At 31.3% G+C, this 24,875-nt stretch overlaps 1 protein-coding gene across 1 annotated transcript; it reads left to right on the top strand.

The window, feature by feature from the left end:
- The first annotated feature begins 4,319 nt into the window (after nt 1–4,319).
- LOC142331981 (uncharacterized) lies at nt 4,320–23,506 on the top strand. The gene is made up of 4 exons (XM_075378031.1): nt 4,320–4,467; nt 19,058–19,211; nt 21,443–21,572; nt 23,076–23,506. The coding sequence occupies exons 1-4, from the start codon at nt 4,320–4,322 to the stop codon at nt 23,193–23,195; spliced, it is 552 nt and encodes a 183-aa protein (XP_075234146.1). The 3' UTR covers nt 23,196–23,506.
- The last annotated feature ends 1,369 nt before the right edge of the window (nt 23,507–24,875 follow it).

Raw genomic sequence — 24,875 nt, 5'->3', positions numbered from 1 at the left:
AAACTAATTGGCGCAAAATTACAGCAGTTACCGTGTGCATAAGAAAGTGAAATATACAATAATTAGCTTCCTTATGATATTTACCTTCTTTTTCCTGTTTAGCCTCCGGTAACTACCGTTTAGATAATTCTTCAGAGGATGAATGAGGATGATATGTATGAGTGTAAATGAAGTGTTAGTCTCGTACATTCTCAGTTCGACCATTCCTGAGATGTGTGGTTAATTGAAACCCAACCACCAAAGAACACCGGTATTCACGATCTAGTATTCGAATCCATGTAAAAATATCTGGCTTTACTAGGACTTGAACTATGATATTTACCTAAAACTGAATTTTAGGCTAGCTTTAAAAAAAATAACTATTTTTTAAAATTTCTATTTTTTTTTTTTTTAATTATTAGAATTATTAAACTATGATTGTGTTAATTAGGGCTACGCGTACGTAAATGCGTACTCAACAGTATATATACATATATTTATGTATGGTTTCCTCATTCTAAAAATAATGATGTACAAAATCACTTATTTGCATTTATAATAAGGAAATTCGGTAATAAATTTTATTTTTTAAATAAAAAGTTTGTGAAAGTTGACACATTTTTAGTGAATTTAATAAATTGAGCTATACAAAGAAATTAAATTGCAATAAACTACTACTAGTAAAACTGTAACAAACTAACTGTAATAACTATAATACTAGTAAAACGGAGAACGAAATTGCATAAAGTAAAAATTAACGAAATTGTTCGATCGTAATTTATTACGGAAGGTTTAGCAAAGGCCAAAAACAATTTTGCTGAATTACCAATATTGTTAGCAGTAATTCCAGGGTCATGGATATCAGTGACTGATAATAATCAAGGTAATATTACTACTATATCGCTATGTTTTTTTTAAAATATTTATTTAATAGTATACTTAAATATGCACTATCATGCTTTCTTTTTTTTCTCTTTTAACCTTCGGAACCACAGTAAGGTATTACTTCAGAGAATGATATGTAAGAATTTAAATGAAGTGTGTGTAGTCTTGTACAATCTCAGGTCGACCATTCATGAAATGTGTGAGTAATTGATACCTAATTACCAAATAACGACCCATCGGGTTGGTCTAGTGGTGAACGCGTCTTCGTAAATCAGCTGATTTCTAAGTCGAGAGTTCCAACGTTCAAATCCTAGTAAAGTCAGTTATTTTTATACAGATTTGAATACTAGATCGTGGATACCGGTGTTCTTTGGTAATTGGGTTTCGATTAACCACACATCTCAGAAATGGTCGACCTGAGACTGTGCAAGACTGCAGTTCACTTACACTCATACAGATGATATGTATGAAATAATAGCTGACGGTGATTCCTGAAGGCTAAACAGGAAAAAAACCGCCATCACAGAACACCGGTATGCACGATCTGGTGTCCAAATCCATATAAAAGTAACAGTCTTTACTAGGATTTGAACCTTAGAACGAAATTAGCTGATTTGCAATGAAGAGTTAACCACCAGATCAGCCCGATGGGCTGAACAGAGAAATAGAGATGATCTGGGAAAGGAATATTACATCTAAAGATGAAGTAAAACAAGAATGAAGTATCTTATACGTAGCCGCTGAGAGGCAGATTGAAAACTGTGGGCAGTTTCAGCAGTTCGCGTCAGGAATAATAGGAAGAGCAAATAATTAAGTGATTTAAAAAGGACGCAACCCCTTTGATGACGACAATTTATTACAAAAATATTAACGTTTATAAAATACTTTACAATATTCAAATTACTTTACAATAGATGTTCGAAATGATTTCTTATGATTCCAATTCAGGTTCGTACACGCTTCTTAACGTTTGTAGCCATTTTTCGTAATATTTGAAATCTCACTTTCAATGTTAGCCTTCAATTCGTCAAGTATATGAGGATTGTATTTAAAAACTACACATTTTAAATAGCCCCGATTAAAAACATTTACTGGTGTAAGATCTGGGGATCTTGGAGGGCGTAACCTGTTTGATATCAAACGATAGCCACAGAATTCCCGTAACATATCCAGCGTTTCATTAGCGGTATGACTCGTTACGTTATCCTGCTGGAACCGATATTCTCGTTCGTGTAAATCTAACACGGGGATAAGATTATTGTGGTTGGCATTTCTCCCGCCACCATCCCATTCGGTTGCCCTAAAACATAAGACCGAATGTCTGTACCACAAACGGCTACTGAGCCTCGAAACAGTTTAGCGATTACTGTTCTAAATAGCTCCTAGAGCTTACCTAACATGGCGATATAGTGTTCGATTAAGCTGCGATAAACCACACAGTTTACAGATTTTTCAAAAAATGAAGGCCCCATTATACGAAACCGGGAGATCGCTCACCAAACACTAATTTTACGTGCGTGTAATGGTCGTTCGTGAAAAGCGTGAGGATTTTCAGCGCTCCATATTCGGCAGTTTTGGCTGTTAAAAAAAATAAATAAATAAATATTAGAAAAAATCTACCTAAAAATATCTAAAAATATTATTTATATAGATTTAATAATTCAAAATAATTAGTAATTTATTGCTCCTAGAATTTTTAACAAATATAATACCACATGACAAAACTACCAGCTTAAACTGGTATAATATTTTTTAATTAATATTATAATAAACGTAAAATGTTTGGAACACCAGGTGATATATGTGTTTGGACAGTTATATTAAAGAAGAAAAAAAGATGGAAATAATTAATTTTAGTTTAACATAAAATTTATCATATAGATAATCTTGGTAGTCTGAACTACTTGAGGCTAGATATCAGTATCAGTACCAAAATACTAAAAATATCAGACTCCTGGGTGTCAATACCCAGCAAAAGATAATTCAAGAAAGAATATAAACCTATTGGTAGATAGCAACTGAGATTTTTTAATTAAATTAATTGCTACAATGGTTTATAATAAGATCTAATTTTGTTGCTGCAAAATTCATCAAAAAAATATTTTTGTGTGTGAAATATTTGATAAAAAAAAAAAATTAAAAAATGTTTCTGGCATTTTTTTCATATTACAATGAGTCATGCCCTGTAATTGGATGTAATTATAGGGCATCTTTGCCCAGCCAAATGTACACAGAAGGAACTGCTTGAGACAACTAAAAATGCACTTGATGTCGCTAATTTTTAGTACACTATTGTTTAAGTGCCTGTGAACTGTGATATTATACCTGTGTATTATACCTGTTTTCATGTTCTTACAGTTTTAATCCTTAATGTAAATTTTTTCAGCTTCATTCTGTTGGATTTAAACCTTCCAATGAATTTTTTTGATTTAATTAAAATTTAGTTTAAAATAATACTTCTGATATGGTATAATAAATAAACATGCTCTGCTCTTCAGCCCATTTTAGGTCTATCTTGATGGCTGACAAAAGCTTGTGATGGGGCTGCTGTGGTGCATGATCAATAATATTGTATTAATAAGTTCAAATAGTTTTAAGATCAGTAAATATTGTCTCTTTTTTCTTATTCCTTGAATCAGCACCATTATATTTCTCTTACCATAAATGCTGATACATCTGGATCTTATTGAACTAATTAAGTTTTTAATAAATTTCCAGATGCTACCTCTTGAAGTTCATGTCTAAGTCAAGGTCTTTTTTTGTTATTATCACTTGGTTTAATTCACAACTGTAATAATCCTCATTTTAGATCTGGGCAGCTACAGTTTCCATAATTTAATAGAAGTGCTTGAAGGTACCTTTCTCTAGAGAATGAAAATCATTCATACATCAAAGAACATGTTCTGATATGGTGGGGCTGGTACGACAGAGTAGCATTGGCTGAAATTCAAAGATTGCACTACTATTATAATCATCAGCATATCGCGTGGGGGCAAATGAAATTTATTTATTTTTTTGCGATGAATTTAAAACAAAATAAAATACCAGCAGCAGCAATGCAGATGAGGACAAGGAAGTACAACCACCCTTTGGTTCAAACACTTTGATTACAGGGCCTTCTTCTATGATTCAAACCAATGTGGAACATAGTGAAAGTGAAATTGCAGTCAAGGTTGTCATAAAGATGACAGTGGAAAATTCTTCGGCCTGGCAAGCACTATGCCGGTACATTTGGAAAATCTCTTGGACTTTTGAAGAGCTACAATTTTGTGACAGATGCTAAACAACACAAGAGGAAATTCAGTCACCAATGGCTGGATGCACTTTCACCATCGCTAGCTTACTCAAGGCAACTCAAAGGTGCTTTCTGTAAATATTATGTGTTGTTTTCACTATCAGTCAGAACAATGAGAGGTGGTTTGGGTTCTTTTTTCATCAGACCTTTCATTAAGGACATGCATGATTCTTACAAAGCACATGTACAGTCCCAGGGACATCAGACAGCAATGGAATCTGCAAAATCATTCACGGAGGCATTCACGGGAACCAGTGAACATCCAACTTCACCAGTCTTCACAAAAATAAATAAAAAACACAAAAAAAGTACTGTTCTCAACTGTTTGCTGCATCATTTTTTCCATCATACATAATTTCCTCCTAGAGGCAAAAATCTGGGTGAAGACGTACTTATCAAATTATGCAATTTTCTTATTAAAGCAGGTGAATCACAACTAAAAGACCATTTTGAGCATGAACTGAAAAACACATCATACCAATTGCCTATCATCCAAAATTAAATAACTGATCTATGTGACACTATAATCAGGGATCACATCATTACAAGGGTTAAAAAAGCTTATGTTTATAGCCTAAAACCTAAACCGACAACGATTGTTAACGTCTATATGCCTACAAGCGCCCATGATGATGATGAGGTAGAGTGTGTATACGAAGAGATTGATGAAGCAATTTTTTTTTTGTCTTCAATCATTTGACTGGTTTGATGCAGCTCTCCAAGATTCCCTATCTAGTGCTAGTCGTTTCATTTCAGTATACCCTCTACATCCTACATCCCCAACAATTTGTTTTACATACTCCAAACGTGGCCTGCCTACACAATTTTTCCCTTCTACCTGTCCTTCCAATATTAAAGCGACTATTCCAGGATGCCTTAGTATGTGGCCTATAAGTCTGTCTCTTCTTTTAACTATATTTTTCCAAATGCTTCTTTCTTCATCTATTTGTCGCAATACCTCTTCATTTGTCACTTTATCCACCCATCTGATTTTTAACATTCTCCTATAGCACCACATTTCAAAAGCTTCTAATCTTTTCTTCTCAGATACTCCGATCGTCCAAGTTTCACTTCCATATAAAGCGACACTCCAAACATATGCTCTCAAAAATTTTTTCCTGACATTTAAATTAATTTTTGATGTAAACAAATTATATTTCTTACTGAAGGCTCGTTTCACTTGTGCTATTCAGCATTTTATATCGCTCCTGCTTCGTCCATCTTTAGTAATTCTACTTCCCAAATAACAAAATTCTTCTACCTCCATAATCTTTTCTCCTCCTATTTTCACATTCAGTGGTCCATCTTTGTTATTTCTACTACATTTCATTACTTTTGTTTTCTTCTTGTTTATTTTCATGCGATAGTTCTTGAGTAGGACTTCACCTATGTCGTTCATTGTTTCTTCTAAATCCTTTTTATTCTCGGCTAGAATTACTATATCATCAGCAAATCGTAGCATCTTTATCTTTTCACCTTGTACTGTTACTCCGAATCTAAATTGTTCTTTAACATCATTAACTGCTAGATGCATGTAAAGATTAAAAAGTAACAGAGATAGGGAACATCCTTGTTGGACTTCCTTTCTTATTAAGGCTTCTTTCTTATGTTCTTCAATTATTACTGTTGCTGTTTGGTTCCCGTACATGTTAGCAATTGTTCTTCTATCTCTGTATTTGAACCCTAATTTTTTTTAAATGTTGAACATTTTATTCCAGTCTATGTTATTGAATGCCTTTTCTAGGTCTATAAATGCCAAGTATGTTGGTTTGTTTTCCTTTAATCTTCCTTCTACTATTAATCTGAGGCCTAAAATTGCTTCCCTTGTCCCTATACTTTTCCTGAACCAAATTGGTCTTCCATTAACCCTTCTTCCACTCTCCTCTCAATTCTTCTGTATAGAATTCTAGTTAAGATTTTTGATGCATGACTAGTTAAACTAATTGTTCTGTATTCTTCACATTTATCTGCCCCTGCTTTCTTTGGTATCATGACTATAACACTTTTTTTGAAGTCTGACGAAAATTCCCCTTTTTCATAAATATTACACACCAGTTTGTATAATCTATCAATCGCTAACTCACCTGCACTCCGCAGTAATTCTACAGGTACTCCGTCTATTCCAGGAGCCTTTCTGCCATTTAAATCTTTTAATGCTCTCTTAAATTCAGATCTCAGTATTGTTTCTCCCATTTCATCCTCCTCAACTTCCTCTTCTTCCTCTATAACACCATTTTCTAATTCATTTCCTCCGTATAACTCTTCAACATATTCCACCCATCTATCGACTTTACCTTTCATATTATATATCGGTGTACCATCTTTGTTTAACACATTATTAGATTTTAATTTATGTACCCCAAAATTTTCCTTAACTTTCCTGTATGCTCCGTCTATTTTACCAATGTTCATTTCTCTTTCCACTTCTGAACACTTTTCATTAATCCACTCTTCTTTCACCAGTTTGCTCTTCCTGTTTATAGCATTTCTTAATTGCCGATAGTTCCTTTTACTTTCATCACTAGCATTCTTATAATTTCTACGTTCATCCATCAGCTGCAATATATCGTCTGAAACCCATGGTTTTCTACCAGTTCTCTTTATTCCGCCTAAGTTTGCTTCTGCTGATTTAAGAATTTCCTTTTTAACATTCTCCCATTCTTCTTCTACATTTTCTACCTTATCTTTTTTACTCAGACCTCTTGCGATGTCCTCCTCAAAAATCTTCTTTACCTCCTCTTCCTCAAGCTTCTCTAAATTCCACCGATTCATCTGACACCTTTTCTTCAGGTTTTTAAACCCCAATCTACATTTCATTATCACCAAATTATGGTCGCTATCAATGTCTGCTCCAGGGTAAGTTTTGCAGTCAACGAGTTGATTTCTAAATCTTTGCTTAACCATGATATAATCTATCTGATACCTTGCAGTATCGCCTGGCTTTTTCCAAGTGTATATTCTTCTAGTGTATATTACATACATTATCTATATTGGATAGGGAAATAATAATATGTTTCATTTTTTTTGTCTTTTTCCTAATTCTTTCACCAGTAGGTGTTTTGGATAAATTATAAGAATTTTAGAGCAGTAAATTATTTTGAAACAATGCTATATGAAAATTATACGATCATGATATAATAATAAATAATATTCCTAAAACTTATGATGGACTTATATAAAAGACGGAAAAAACAACTAATAATCACCTTCGTCGACTTTAAAAGGGCCTATGATTGTATACACCGACCATCCATGCTGAATATTCTGAGAAACCTGAGCCTTCACCCTAAACTCGTAAACATGATAAAATTAACTTTAACCGATACCCAGTCCAGAGTAAAATTCAGAGGTGAACTCTCTCGACCCTTCTACATAAAAACTGGATTGAGGCAAGGAGACGGCCTCTCACCACTCCTTTTTAACTGCGCCCTCGAATTTGTCATGAGAAAATGGTATGAAATAAATCCCAAAAATATAAAAATGGGTACTAGGAAAAACTCCATCGCACTAAATCGCCTAGGATTTGCAGATGACCTCGCTCTTTTAGCAAATAATATTCAAGAAGCCAAAACGCAAATCATGAGCCTTCAAAACCTAGCACAAAAGATAGGGCTTCATATCTCTTTCGAAAAAACTGAACTAATGGCCATAGATCCTCTGGTAATAGAGCACATTATGGTAAACAATCAGAAAATTAAAATAGTAAAACAATTTAAATATCTAGGGGAAATAATAACTTACGTATAATTTAAATGAAAAAGTGACATGCCAAAACAGGACAAATAAAATGATTAAATCCCAAAAATTAACTCGGTCAACATATAACAAAAAATGCCTTTCCGCTAAAACAAAACTTAAACGTTATAAAACTGTAGTTCAGCCAGAAGTCACCTACGGAAGCGAGACCCTTTTCAAAATCACTCAGAAAAACCGAATCGATAAAATTCTGAAAATAGAGAGGAGAATTGTCAGAACGTGTATCGATAAAAAACACCAAAAGGAAGACCGATGGTGGATTGTGCCAAATGAGGTGGTGTATCGAGAAATAGAGCCTGTTACTGATACTATGCGGAAAAAGAGAATCTCTTTCTTTGGTCATCTCATAAGGACACCGGAAACAAGACCGTCAAGAAATATAATTGAAAAGCTGTGGTTCCAAAAGCTAGAAGTAGGATGGATCAAAGAAATTAGAGAAGATATGAAAGAATTGGGAATTTCCCAGACCGACCTACAGAATAAAACTGGAAAAGTTACAAAGCTAAAAGACAAAAGCATTAGATTTAGACAAACGACAAAATACAACGAAGAGGGTGTTTACGGATGAAGAAAAGAAAGCAAGATCTGAACGGATGAAGAAATACTGGGCAGTTCGGAAGAGTAAAATAACACGCTTTTCTCAGAAAAGATCCAACTAAAATTGACTTAAATGGTCTCATGTTGGCCGTAAAAGCATAATAATAATAAATAACAAATAAAACTTGAAAAGTAATTTATAAAGAGTCGTGTTACATTATACTCCTTTTGATGTGCTTCTAGATGTGCTATAACAATCTGATAGGTTTACAAAATCCAGTCAACAGCGTGATAAATATTAAGTAATATTTTCAAGGTTTCAATGATAATTTATATACTGTAATATTTTCAAAATTATTACACAGTAACGCTAGTAAAATTATTCCAGTTGATATCATGTCCAGTTATTTTATTTTCTTTGGGAGAAAATGAAAACTGGTATTTTAATGTAGTGTGACTCACTTGCAAAGATATTAACAATTAAAAAGATTACATGACCGCAATTTTGAAATGGATTGAGAGATTACATTTATTATTTTTGTAAATTTAAAATTGGAAGTACTGTAGCCGTACACAAACCATGATTTTGTTATGATTACCTATATCTGATAAATAAATTTTTATGTTAAAAATAGAAAATGGATAGCCTGTAAACTAAGCGTGTTTGGACTTATGCTGGTATAAAGTTTTTTCGTTTTTATAAACACTCTGTATACTACCTGTATTTAGTACTGAATCAAATAAGAGAAGTATGAAAACTAATATTCATCGACACACTCCATATATGAAAAATATATTAAACTTCTCGAATTCAGGAACTACATTCTCCACACATACAGTAAAGTTTAAATCTGTGTGGGGATTTTGTAAATTGGAAAACAGAATTCAGTACATTATACATTTAAAGTAAGAGTTTCAAGAGGAGACGGCATTAAATAGAGATAATAAGTTGAGAGATAACGCAATAAATAGAGATAATAAGTTGTCTTCTACCTCCATAATCTTTTCTCCTCCTATTTTCACATTCAGTGGTCCATCTTTGTTATTTCTACTACATTTCATTACTTTTGTTTTGTTCTTGTTTATTTTCATGCGATAGTTCTTGCGTAGGACTTCATCTATGCCGTTCATTGTTTCTTCTAAATCCTTTTTATTTTCGGCTAGAATTACTATATCATCAGCAAATCGTAGCATCTTTATCTTTTCACCTTGTACTGTTACTCCGAATCTAAATTGTACTTTAACATCATTAACCGGTAGTTCCATGTAAAGATTAAAAAGTAACGGAGATAAGGAACACCCTTGTCGGACTCCCTTTCTTATTACGGCTTCTTTCTTATGTTCTTCAATTATTACTGTTGCTGTTTGGTTCTTGTACATGTTAGCAATTGTTCTTCTATCTCTGTATTTGAACCCTAATTTTTTTATACTAATGAATCTGAAAAAAATGCCGTTAAAATAAAGAAAAACTCGCTCGACTATTTTTTGTTATTCTAGGTAGATGTGTACAATCAGGAGTAGTCTGTTTTTTTTTTTAATAATTTTTATCTTGCAGTATAAAAACCAATTACATATTTTAGGGTAATATTGTTTTAGGTATAACTATGTATGGATTATGATTTTAAATACTCATCAAGAAAGCACTGATAAAACTATAGTAAAAGTAACGGAGAAAGTGATTATGATGGATAATGAAAAATGTTATTAAAAAGATATTTGCACAAACTTAAACTTTATAACTAACAAACTGTTAAAATCTATCATCAAATAAAAATATCAATATTATGTCGAATATTTTGCAGGTTTAACTGTACATCTTTTTCTTTTTCCTGTTTAGCCTCCGGTAACTACCGTTTAGATAATTCTTCAGAGGATGAATGAGGATGATATGCGTGAGTGTAAACGAAGTGTAGTCTTGTACATTCTCAGTTCGACCATTCCTGAGATGTGTGGTTAATTGAAACCCAACCACCAAAGAACACCGGTATCCACGATCTAGTATTCAAATCCATGTAAAATATGGACCACTAGACCTAGGTGGGTTTAACTGTACATCTAATTATCATGTAACACGCAGGCGCGCAGAGAGATAGACACACACACATATACACAGTTATTTCTTAACGATAAATATTTTTTTTAAAAACAAACTTTTTATTTTATTATACGTATAAAAAAATTATTTCAATATAAATATTCTTCCAGAATTATATTATATTAGCCAATGTTAAGTGTAAATGCTAACAGTGATTTTTTAATTAAAACTGAATAAAATAACATACGTAACAAAGACTTCAACCAGGAATACATACCACTAATAATGCTTACATATGCTACATACTGAATCCTAACGTGTGTGTGTGTGTGTGCGCGCGCGCGTGTATGTAAAATTTTACATAAAAGGATATTGATAACATTTTAAAAATTACTTCTGCAGGAATATTGATAGTTATGCCCCAAAAGGGTGTGTATCTTATTTTTGATATATTTACGTACAAAAAATTTTTTAAATTGTTAAACAATGGGTTTCTTTTAAAACGAAATTGCTCTAAAAACTAGAAAATATTTGTAATTTGTAAAAATTTTCAACATTAGTAAAAATTTTGCGCTCACAAAATATTACTTAGTTTTATCATTTTAATTTACGTTCGTTCGCATTTTTACCTTTATTAATCCTCGCAGAACACCTATTCCAATTCTTCAGTAAAATTTTATGAGCCGCAATGGATTTTTTTTTTACAAATATTGAAAATTACTTTGATTATATTACAGTTACTGAAAAATTATTTCCTACTTTTTAGAGAAATTTTTTTAAAAGAATACCATTTTTTAAATTTATTTATTTTTACTTTTTGGTCTCCCGCCTTCGCTTGTTCGTTCAAATGCTATCGATTCGTTCACATCGGTTTATAATTTTTTCTCATTCTTTCTTACTCTAGTAGCGGGCGCGTAATAAATAAAATAAAAACTCAACTTTCGCCCGCTAAAAATCAACTCGTCAAATCTCGCCCGTTTTGCCTTTTCGCTTTCATTCGCTCGCTATTCATCTGAACGAATGAAAGCGAAAAGGCGAAAAGCTTTTCTCCGACCGTATTTTACGGTGTGTTGCAGTTTTTTTGTTTGTTTTGTACTCTAGTTTCATCTTTTGTTCCGATGAGAATCTACACTACACGAAGAAAAATGATTTTGTTATAGTAACAGAATTCATTTGCTTACGACAAAAAATCGGTTTGTCGTCGTAACAAAATCAGATAACTTACAGTAAAAAATCAGTAACGACAGTTGATAGTAACAAATCCATTTTCTAATCGTAACAAAATCGTTTCGTTGCCACAACACACCCTTAGTTACCGAAACATATGATTTGTTACTCGTAAGTAAACAAATAAATATGTTTTTACAAATGTTCGACGTGTTTGTTTTAGAACGATATTAAATATGGTATATTATATTATCATTCGTGCCAAACGTGTATGATTTTTTTTAATAGTTTTCTTATGTTCGAAATCCTGTTTAGATGACACACGTGAAATGCAAAACACGTGTTTTGCATACGCGTGAAATTTCATCTTGATTGGATAACGGGAAGTTTATCAGATTTCAGTTACTAAATTTCATCTAAATAGGATTTCGAACATAAGAAAACTATTAAAAAAAATAACTGTAATTGAGCGTTATTTCTACTCTTCTTTCGTACGGGTAAAAATGTACTTTGCACGATTCATAGCGTTATCCGACAAACACCACAAGAAAATGACCAATTTTCTTTAATCTAAACGCTGAAATTGCATACAGAATTACAGTTCTTCTCTCTGGAATATATATATATATACGTTGTTTCTACATGAGCATAAAGCAAGCGACTTTATTTGAAAACTGAAGTTGTTTGAATCTAAAGGGCAAGTCTAAAGGAATGTACGCCGAACATTCAAAGGTATATTTACCGATAATCCAAATAGTATCGCAAAAGATAGAGAGAGACCTTTTTTTGTAGAAAATTTAATTTCAAAAACTGTAAATGGTGTCAGAATTCGATCGATCAACGGTTTGACCGTAGTAAATTTAAATATAGGAAAGGAACATAATCCGGTTGTTACCGCAAGCAATTTAAACGATTACCGTCATGAAACGATGGAATATTTCGTTACGGTAATAGTCGTAAATTCTTTTCGGTTATAAAACCTATGTTAGTACAAAATTTCACCTCGATCGGCCGTGTAGATTTTGCGTGAAAGAATAACAGCCTCATAAAAATTATTATATATTTACACAGATTGTATCACAAAGTTTTCCCGGGCCCTTTCATAACCTTTTCTACATCCCTTTTTAAATTTTCTAGCCTACCAACCTTTTTTAAGCTTCTAACATTCCACGCTCCGACTCGTAGAATGTTATTTTTTAATTTTCTGGTGACCCCTTCCTTAGTAGTCCCCACCCGGAGATCCGAACGGGGGAAAAAGCCAGGCGATACTGCAAGGTATCAGATAGATTATATCATGGTTAAGCAAAGATTTAGAAATCAACTCGTTGACTGCAAAACTTACCCTGGAGCAGACATTGATAGTGACCATAATTTGGTGATAATGAAATGTAGATTGGGGTTTAAAAACCTGAAGAAAAGGTGTCAGATGAATCGGTGGAATTTAGAGAAGCTTGAGGAAGAGGAGGTAAAGAAGATTTTTGAGGAGGACATCGCAAGAGGTCTGAGTAAAAAAGATAAGGTAGAAAATGTAGAAGAAGAATGGGAGAATGTTAAAAAGGAAATTCTTAAATCAGCAGAAGCAAACTAAGGTGGAATAAAGAGAACTGGTAGAAAACCTTGGGTTTCAGACGATATATTGCAGCTGATGGATGAACGTAGAAAATATAAGAATGCTAGTGATGAAGAAAGTAAAAAGGAACTATCGGCAATTAAGAAATGCTATAAACAGGAAGTGCAAACTGGCAAAAGAAGAGTGGATTAAAGAAAAGTGTTCAGAAGTGGAAAGAGAAATGAACATTGGTAAAATAGACGGAGCATACAGGAAAGTTAAGGAAAATTTTGGGGTACATAAATTAAAATCTAATGTGTTAAACAAAGATGGTACACCGATATATAATACGAAAGGTAAAGTCGATAGATGGGTGGAATATATTGAAGAGTTATACGGAGGAAATGAATTAGAAAATGGTGTTATAGAGGAAGAAGAGGAAGTTGAGGAGGATGAAATGGGAGAAACAATACTGAGATCTGAATTTAAGAGAGCATTAAAAGATTTAAATGGCAGAAAGGCTCCTGGAATAGACGGAGTACCTGTAGAATTACTGCGGAGTGCAGGTGAGTTAGCGATTGATAGATTATACAAACTGGTGTGTAATATTTATGAAAAAGGGGAATTTCCGTCAGACTTCAAAAAAAGTGTTATAGTCATGATACCAAAGAAAGCAGGGGCAGATAAATGTGAAGAATACAGAACAATTAGTTTAACTAGTCATGCATCAAAAATCTTAACTAGAATTCTATACAGAAGAATTGAGAGGAGAGTGGAAGAAGGGTTAATGGAAGACCAATTTGGTTTCAGGAAAAGTATAGGGACAAGGGAAGCAATTTTAGGCCTCAGATTAATAGTAGAAGGAAGATTAAAGGAAAACAAACCAACATACTTGGCATTTATAGACCTAGAAAAGGCATTCAATAACATAGACTGGAATAAAATGTTCAACATTTTAAAAAAATTAGGGTTCAAATACAGAGATAGAAGAACAATTGCTAACATGTACAGGAACCAAACAGCAACAGTAATAATTGAAGAACATAAGAAAGAAGCCTTAATAAGAAAGGAAGTCCAACAAGGATGTTCCCTATCTCTTGTTACTTTTTAATCTTTACATGCATCTAGCAGTTAATGATGTTAAAGAACAATTTAGATTCGGAGTAACAGTACAAGGTGAAAAGATAAAGATGCTACGATTTGCTGATGATATAGTAATTCTAGCCGAGAATAAAAAGGATTTAGAAGAAACAATGAACGACATAGATGAAGTCCTACTCAAGAACTATCGCATGAAAATAAACAAGAAGAAAACAAAAGTAATGAAATGTAGTAGAAATAACAAAGATGGACCACTGAATGTGAAAATAGGAGGAGAAAAGATTATGGAGGTAGAAGAATTTTGTTATTTGGGAAGTAGAATTACTAAAGATGGACGAAGCAGGAGCGATATAAAATGCTGAATAGCACAAGTGAAACGAGCCTTCAGTAAGAAATATAATTTGTTTACATCAAAAATTAATTTAAATGTCAGGAAAAAATTTTTGAGAGCATATGTTTGGAGTGTCGCTTTATATGGAAGTGAAACTTGGACGATCGGAGTATCTGAGAAGAAAAGATTAGAAGCTTTTGAAATGTGGTGCTATAGGAGAATGTTAAAAATCAGATGGGTGGATAAAGTGACAAATGAAGAGGTATTGCGACAAATAGATGAAGAAAGAAGCATTTGGAAAAATATAGTTAAAAGAAGACTTATAGGCCACATACTAAGGCATCCTGGAATAGTCGCTTTAATATTGGAAGGACAGGTAGAAGGAAAAAATTGTGTAGGCAGGCCACGTTTGGAATATGTAAAACAAATTGTTAGGGATGTAGGATGTAGAGGGTATACTGAAATGAAACGAGCACTAGATAGGGAATCTTGGAGAGCTGCATCAAACCAGTCAAATGACTGAAGACAAAAAAAAAAAAATGTTTATAGCATTTTGGCTGACAAAACCAGGGATATTCCTGGCAAATAACAGCTGGATTACATTTCTTCAATGAAAAGGCCAACAAAATCAAAGAAGAATTTTTAGACTTTGTAGAGCTTGTACTTAACACCAAGAGTGCTGCCAAAACCATTGAAGATTTTGTGACAAACTTAAACCTAGACCGTGATAAGCGTGTGGGGTTAGGCTTCAACAGATGTTCCACCATGTCTGGAAAAGACATGACATGACATGGCGATCTTGAGACAAAAGTACAAAAAAAACTTCTAATTCCATAGCCCTACTCACACTTAACCTTGTTATGAATGACTTAAACATTTCCAGAAATTTTAAACTGCATTAGAACTATCAAACAGATATAACAGTTTTGCACAAGTCCGTTTAGGACACAAGCTTATTGTTAGCATTTCTAGATTCTGTGACTAGGTGATCAGAGAAAAAAAAGAGCATCTGTATTTTTAAGGATCACTTCGTTGGTATTGTAAATGCATTAGAGACCTTAGCTGAAGAGGGAAATGCAGCATTAAGAAAAAATGCTTATCAAATAGATGCAGCAGTGTGTAGATTTTCATTTATTGTGTCACTAGCATTAATTGCTAAGTATTCCGCTATAATGAAACCCATAGCAAATGCCCTTCAATTGAAGAACATTTGCCTTTGTGTTTTTGACACAGTCAAGGCCAACTAGCACATTCAAACTATTCTTGACATGCTAGGAGTTAATCGGGAAAATGTGGAGAACACCACAACTACCATTTTAAACAAACAGGCGACATTGCAATGTATTTGAATGTTGATATAACCAGCACCCCCATTGCTGACCAACAGAAGCATAGAAGCAATCGTTCAGCCAAAAATCCAACCAAATTTTAGAAAAGATTCCATATCATCTTTAGAAGTAAGATTTTCTGCAGAAAAATTAACTGCATTTCCACTGATAAATTTCTATCCAATTAACATCAGACGTGTTTCATTGGATGAATGGAGTGAAAGTAAGTACTTTCACTCCATTCATTACACAAGATGAAGTCATCTTGTGTAACTTTCTACAATTTAGAAGTTGAAGGAGAAAGGAATTGTGGTTCAAAATGTGGAATGAGGTACATGCTGACCCCCCATAGGGGAAAGACATTCTCCACCACCCCCTACATTCCTAGCCCTTATGGCTTTACCAGAGGTCATCTCCAAAACCTCGGCTTTTGACATATTTCAGTCCGTCTCTGCCAGGATCCCACCGATGCGACGAGTGACATTTACATCGGTGTACTACTATTTAATGAACTCAAAACAAAACACATTTTACAGAGTCTTAAGTGACTGAAAGAACTTAACTAAACAAAGGAACTAAACTACCTATCCGTAAAAGGTAAAAGTGAGTTCAACACACAACACGAAACATAAAAATACTACATGGAACAATAACATCACATTAACACTGAAACAAAACAAAAAACAATTTATAAAACAAAACATAATACAAGAGAAATCCAACCACGGCTCTACATCTCCTCAGTGATCCTTTCTTTTGTTAAGTATACTATAAAACTCTCCACTATTGCCCCATTTGGCCTGGCTCCTCCAGTTTACACGCAGATCCAACATCGAGTCGATATTATCAAGCTGACAGATGGTCTCCATGCGCATTAACTCGTACTTCTAGCATTCATAAAAAACATGGTAGGTGTCATCCAATTGTCCACACTGAGAACACATCTCAGAATCTACCAGGCCGAATTTCTGCAGTCTGTTCCTAAAAGTACCATGACCAGAAAGAAATTGCGTCACATATTTATTAGAGTGTACCCAAGAGGCGTCCGCAAACCAACAACATTTGGAAAGAGATCATGCATGTAATACCCACACTCTGTCTCATCCCATCTAACTTGCCACAAGACATTGGCATGTTATTCAATTTCTCGAACTTTATCCAAAGTCAACTCACTGGACTTCATAGCAACATACCACTGCTGCTTCTCAGATGCAACAGGAAGTGCCAGACATAATTGAGGTTATAAAAGAGCAAATCGTTTTATATGACTGTTAGAAAGGCTGTGCTGATATTACTTTCACAGTCCTGCACATTAAGTACTATCAAGCTTCAATTAGTTCCCTTCATCATATTAAAACACGGCTAAGAAGCACCGCTGGTGAAAACAGGTTAAATGGATTAGCTATGTTAAGCATTTTCCAACAATGGGTTTTCACTAATGAGGAGCAATTAGTTGAAGCTGTAGTCAGTCAATTTGCATCGAATCCTTGCAAACTATTGTTACAAAATTAGATTTTTTAAATAAATATTTTATTCTTCCTTTTGTTATTATATATTATTGCATAGTAACCCCCCTCCTCATGGACTACCCTTACCCAATGAAGGAGATTACATTCAGAAAGCTGCCCCTTCCGTTTTGAACTGGTTATGTTCCTGATTATAATTAATGTATATGTGTAATATTATCATAACTACAATGTTTCCTCCAATTACTCCTACTTCTCTAATCTACAAGTCTAATGCAGCTCCTCTGTGGGTTGTTCATCTCTTCATATTCCATCTCCTTTACTTATCCTTTATCCCTTCAATGGGAATCAGGTCAGCTACCATCTTCATTCCATCAATAACATTACATTCTAATAGCTGATAGGGTAGCCACTTTCCACTGCTTTCTTGGGTGTAGTGGGATAGTGACTCTGTCTATTGAACTCCAAGTACTTTTGTTTGTTATTGAGGATTGTACAAAGTCTTAACTAAAAGCCAATTTGCTCAGTTGTTAAAGCTAAGCCTCTTATTCCTAATAAAACCTAATCTAAGAACTAACAATATTGTAATATGCTTTTTTCTTGCAAAAAATCCACATAAATCAATTTTAAGTGGCTTTTATTGAATTACTGTATAGCATATTTTCAAACAAATGGGCCATATTTTTTTCAACTATTAAATTATTTTGCCTCTCACATTATGGCAATTATTATTATTATTATCAATATTTGTTAATAAAATTTGTTTAAATATATTTAAAATTACTAAATGATTAGCCATTTTATGTAAACTGTTTGGCAGGATTTTTATAATCCATAATAAAATATTAATGTGAAAAAGTTATGCTTTATGTTAGAGTTCTTTAGAAACTTTACTAACTTAGACTATGTATACAGCTTTTGAATCTCACCCAAATTCAAAACAGTTTTGTTTAATGATTCTTTATGTAAAAAAAATTATTCATGTAATAACAACTGAATGTGTTATTTTTGCTAAAAAGAATAACCACTTATTAAGAAATAACAAACAATATCCACTTCTATCAAATCACACAACAGAGCTGTTTTCATATAACTCAATATAACACATCACTTATGAGAAAAGGCCTTATTATGCTGCCATTGCCATTTTTTATCAATTTATTATTGAACTACAGTATTTAAAAAATGTTTCTTCAGTTTATTTAAAATACATAAAAAGTTTTTTTTCTCTAAGAATTTTTAAAATTATGCTAATTAAAGACGCTCAGAATTTTCTATACTTCTGTTCAAAGTATATATACAATATGTACTCAAATATTTTTCATTATACTTTACAAAATAAATTGTTAATAATTTTGTATTATTTTTTATATTTATTACCTTCATGTACAAGTATGTAAATTACTTCATAATTTAATTTAATTTCATATATGAATCGCAACAATTTTTATTTTATAATTAATTATATATTTTGTGATGCTGCCCAGGAAATTACTGGAGCAGTGGTCTACTATAATCAATCCATTCATAATGTATTCATGTGATCAAAATAAAGATTTAACACTATTTCATTGTATAATAATAAGCAAATAAACTAAAATTTTCCTAAAGATTGCTTTAATTTTCAGAAAGTGTCATTACTGAACCGTTCAATGAACAGAAATTCTTAGAAAATTGTTCTACTAATGGAGAAAGCAGATCATTAAAAAATTTACAGTTTCCATTTTTATATTTTGAAGAGTCATGTGCAGAACTTTATGAAGAATGTGCCAAAAGAAAAAAGTATGTTTTAAATTTATTATTTAAATCATTAAATTGGTTAATTTATTATTACTACTTTTTTTTTTAATTTTAGAAAATTATTCACTGCAAAAGCTCAAGGATATTATCGGATTTGTTTTGTAAATTATATCAGTAGCATCTGCTGTGGTTATAGGTAATTAAATCCCATTATGTACAAAGTTCCCCATTCAAGAGGAAACTAAATTTTATTTTATCTTTCAGTTTTAATAGGTGAACAATCTGGAAAATGGGCCCTTTTTCTGAACAAAAAAACCATCTTAGCATTTTAACAAAAATAAATTCTATTCAGAAAAAGAAAATATCCAAAAGAAAAATTTCAAACCGGTGTGTAGAAAATAAAAAAGAAGAAATAATACTGTGAGGTTGTAATAACAGTGTGTACGATTTTGTTCATTAGGATTCAGTTATCAGCACTGTCTGCAGTAGTTAGCAGATAATTTTATAAGACCATCACCCAAATGACAGTTTTGCTGTTGAAGGTAAGGTAATAAAACTTAAATAGTAATAAAAGCATTAAATTACACTAAAAAAATTTAAAATTTTTCAAAAAATATATATTAACTTTCACAGTTATAAAGTTATACTGTGCAGCTGTACAGTATACTATATAAAGTAAAGTATGCTAAAAATTTAATGAAGGAACACGTAAATCTTGAAATTTCATGACCCCTTTAAGAAAAAAGTAAACAATTTTACAATTGAAAAACTCCAGAAGAATAAAAGTATGTATATTGGTCTGTTTTTGCTTGACATCTTCATCCTTCATGAACAAATTTGAATGAAATTTGGCATGATTATTTCTGTATATGGAGCATTGATGCCAATTCATTATGGTCACAATCGATCAAGGGAGCAGGGAGATTCATATTTCAAAATATTGCTCAAAGGATAGATGTATTTTTTTTACATAATTTAATGTTCCTTAAGTAGCCAAGATATTTTTTGATAGTTTTTGGTCTTATTCAAAGCCCAATAAAGGGCAATAAATTGGGTGGGGGGTTAACAACTTTTCCTTTTTTATAGTTTCCGAACTCAAACTTAGATTCTTATACTAATTAGATGATTCTACTACATTAGTATGTCACTTTAGCTATGTAGTAGGGGAGTTTTTCTCCCCTAGGGGAGTATTCAGGGGTGGGGATAATACTTTTTTTTTTTCTTTTTTTCATCAGTTATTGTTTTGTTTGATATCTACTGAATAACTATAATGAAATTTTGTACAATGACTTCTGAATATGGGTCACTGTTGTGACTTAACTTTGGTTACAACCGGTCAAGGCGGTAGAGAGGTACAGTCCCATATATCAGAATGTCTAAATCAGAATTGTACTTAAAAGTAGAATAATTTTTTTTACGTAATTCATTACTTGTGTACTTACATATAAGATTAATTATTTTTTATTAATTTATTAGGAAAAAATATTTAATCTATATTAAACATTAGATATATTTTTCTTTTTCTAAAATTGATCCTTTAGGGAATCATATTCCTGCACTATACAAATTATATTAATCCGATCAACCCAAGTACAGAATTAATAAAATAAAATAAAATAGGATGACACTTACCTTATTCCATAATCCAAGCAGGAGCGCTTTCGCGAGTATCTTGCATCATCAGTTGCTTTATAATTTTTCAAATCTTTTGTTGCAAATTACACATTAAAATTCAAATTGAGATTTAAAATTGTTAAAAGATCCTTTTCCAATTAAATCAAGACAGAAATAAAACTAAACTTTTTTTTTATATTCAAAATTTTAAATTGTTAATTAAAATTAAAAATTGCATTTATACAAAATATGAAGTCATTAATAAAAAATTAAAATCAAGGAAAGATTTGAAGAATTATAGAGCAACTGATGACACAAGGTACTCGTGAAAGCGCTCTTGCTTGGATTATGGAATAAGGTAGATGTCATCTTATTTTATTTTATTAATTCTGTTATTTTGATCGGATTAATATAATATATATATATATATATATATATGTAATTAGTAATTACTATTACAGCATAAGTAATATGTTTACTACTATAACTGAAGATGGATATTATGATTCATTACTTGTAATGTTCTTTGATTTGTATTTATTGATAATAAACAAAGTGCTAGTAAGGTAACCACTTGAAAGAATAGAATTTTATTATTTAAAGTAGACAAAAAAAATTTTTTCATTCATAATATATTACTTGATTTATTGTTGTTTAAGAGTGTTTGAAGAAGCATTAACACCAAAAAAGAAGGTAATGAAAGAAGAAAAACTAACTGATGTAAAGACTACAGTAAAACCAGAAACAAGTAAATCAAAGAAAGCAAATGAAATTATTTATGATGAAGAGGTAAGTAATTTTTACAATAGGATTCAATATTTGATACAACATATCAAGACACCTATTCTAACCTCTTAACTGATTAAAATGTATTGTGTTACACCTACTAGAAACAGCGTGCATAATTTGTTAATTGAAAACAGACAGTAGTATATATTTTTAACAGATTATTAATTCACCATAACATAACCCGACATATGTGAATATGTAGGGAATAATGATTTAAGGTAATATATTTATATGAACTGAGGTCAGATTATGTCAAAAGAGGTACCGACTGGAGTCACTTTCTCTGTGAGTAATAATGGTCACATACAGTCAACCAGTAACTGTGATGTACTGTACTGAGAAAGTTTTTACTTGTAAAATTTTACATCATCACTAGCATTTATATAGACTTGGAATACTAATGTGTAATAGTATATTTGTCTCAGAAAAGGGAACATGAAACCACTTAACTCCTAATTTTACTTAGTGGGCATCTGATACAGATTGTTTAATATTCTTGAGAGGGGCTGTGACATTTCAGGAGCCTCTACATTGATAATCATAAAACTGAAAGGTTGTTATTATCAACATTTAGAGCCTTCCAATCCTATTATCACGGTATTTTTTAAACAGCAGTCAGTTTCAAAGCCATCACATCTGATTATAAAATCTGACACGTTAATATATTAGTCAAAAAGTGTAGAATTTTTTTTATACTTTTCAAATAAATTATTGAATTTTTTCATAAGCTCTCTTTACAGAACTATTCCAAAAATGAACTTCCAATTAACTGTTAGAAATAAATCTGTAGCTAACAACACAGTGCATAACCACCAGTAATTTCTACATGCTTATCTACTGTCATTCTATTTTGTGCTGTTGAAGCAAAGACTGGTAAAATAGAATATTATTGTCATTTCTACCAAGAGTAAGGCACATGACAAGATTTATTTTTCACACGTTTAGTACCTAATGGCTACAAAATCCATTGACAATTGAACCTTGTTAATGGTAAGAATGAGTGAATTACAAGTATTCCATTTTCGGCAGTAGTTGAAAACAACTGATGAGTTATCTGTGAGTATTCTATTAGTATTCTATTAATTTATAAAGTGTACAGTAGTTGTTTTATAAACAGTAAAAATGAATTATTCTTGCATTGAGTGAATTGTTGATTTTTTTTTATAGTTATCTTACTGTTAATTCAATATTAGTTTCTATTATTTAATGTAAAGTTTTTAGTAAATTGGAATTGCATTTTAATATTAATAATTTAATTATTACTAAATTAACTTTGTGATTAATTTGAATTGCTATTTTGTATCTATTATTTAAGAGTAATAAACTGTATTTATAAGAAATTCTTTCATGCACTATCTCAATATCCTTGTTGAATTACAAATATTATATATATTTATTATAAACAAGCAATTAGAACTCAATTTCTGAATAGCTCTCATAATTTATTACATAGTTTTCTAAATATGTCTTATTATTTCTTTTAAATAAATACTTTTGTTTCAGGAAGAAAGCGATGATGAAACTTATTTTCCAATTGGTAAAACTGAAGTCAAACCAGTTATAAAAACTGAGGAGAAAAAATCTCTTGCTTTCAAAAAGAAAAGACGTTTAAAAAATCTTTAAATATATATACATAAATTTAATTTTTATACTATTAGCATTATGGAAAATTAATTGTAATTATGCTAGTATATAAATTTATATTATTGCATGATAAATTTAATCATAAGCAAAACCAGTATGTACTATGTTTAATTTTTCTCATTGTGCCAATGAGTTATATCATTAATTAATGCACTATGGGATTGGAACAACTGCTTGCTATGTACATTTTTCCATATAATAAAAAATAGGTTTAACCTTTATCTATAATTTTATTTAATTTTTTTGTTAATCTATCAAATGAAATTACAATAAATTATAATTTGAAAAACATACAAGAATTGTTCGTTATTTTAAACTTAAAAGAAAAATATGCCCACAGTCACAAGTACAATACTGTTATTATTAATTTCATTATTCGGCAATACATAAAAGAACTACCAACTTCCTTGTAAAATAAAAAAAAGTTATCCAAGTAAAAGATAATTTTGTTATTTTAATAAAATTAAATGAATAACCTTTATCAACCCATGCACGACATAATGTAGCATCACTAAAAGACTGATAAAAAAAATGAACTATTATTCAGTAACTTTCTACTGTTACAGAATATGAGAGATGACAGTTAATGATATTGGTTAGTACCACTGTTTTTTTTTTTTATATATATATTAAAAAAAAGTAATTTTTATTAGTTTTTTTAATAAAATTGGAGTTAAAAAATTTAATTTGTGTTATTAATTTATAAAATGATCAATTTCCAGCACCAATTAAAAATGATTCATTGTATTCACTATTATTCATTGATTTAACAAGTAAGCTAAAATTAAAACAGTGTCCTAGAATTTACAGATATTTTAAAGAAAACAAACTTGTATTTCAATGACCTAAAACCATTTCATTCCTGATATTAGTAAAGAGAAATATATTACTATATAGTATACACAAATAATGATTTATATTTATGATAAGTGGACATAAGTTTTATATAATAAAACATATGGTTTAATAACTAATAAAAATGTAAGTAGTAAAAATTCAAAATTGACTTAAAATTGCATAATTATTAAAACTATTACACATTAAAGTTTATAAAGCATAAATATGTAGATCCACAGTAGTTCTAAATACGGTGTCTGAAGTAATATTTATTTTTATTTTTTTACCCAGGATTCACACGTGGCTTCCAGTAGAAATTCATCTGTGTGTTGTGATGATTTAATTCAGCGATTGTATTATATATTTCAGTGACAATAGGATGTCTGGAATACATTGGAATTCCAAACGTTGTCTCAAAGTAGGTTAAGTAACCCCTACCTGTTGCACAGACGACTACTATGTTTTATTCAAACTATTATTTGTCGAACTGTCATTATTTTTTTGTACCTTTGTTTAAATTTGAAATTACTGTTAAAGGTAAAGAATGAAATGGTTTATAACCTAATATGAATTTTTATGTAGTAGAATTTATAATATTAAGTAATAGTTAATAATTAGTTTTATTTGTATTAAAAAAATTAATTAATACAGTATTATTAAAAATACTTTTTTTAATAATTTTTTCATAAATATTGTCATGTTTATTATGTGGAAAATTTATCCAGCATATGAACTTACTTTCTAATTAATGCTTCGTTATTGCTTTTACGTGACTATTATTTTGAAATATCTAATGCAGAATTGATTTATTATAGATAATTT

This window comes from Lycorma delicatula, chromosome 11, assembly GCF_047948215.1.
Source record: "Lycorma delicatula isolate Av1 chromosome 11, ASM4794821v1, whole genome shotgun sequence".
In the NCBI taxonomy this organism is placed as follows: Eukaryota; Metazoa; Arthropoda; class Insecta; order Hemiptera; family Fulgoridae; genus Lycorma; species Lycorma delicatula.
This window is presented reverse-complemented; position numbering and strand designations above follow the sequence as displayed.

Coding starts and splice junctions, on each gene's coding strand:
- LOC142331981 (XM_075378031.1), top strand. CDS start 4,320: ATGCATGATTCTTACAAAGCACATGTACAGTCCCAGGGACATCAGACA. Junction 4,468..19,057: donor AAATAAAAAACACAAAAAAA/GTACTGTTCTCA, acceptor TTTAATTTTCAG/AAAGTGTCATTACTGAACCG. Junction 19,212..21,442: donor GAATGTGCCAAAAGAAAAAA/GTATGTTTTAAA, acceptor TTGTTGTTTAAG/AGTGTTTGAAGAAGCATTAA.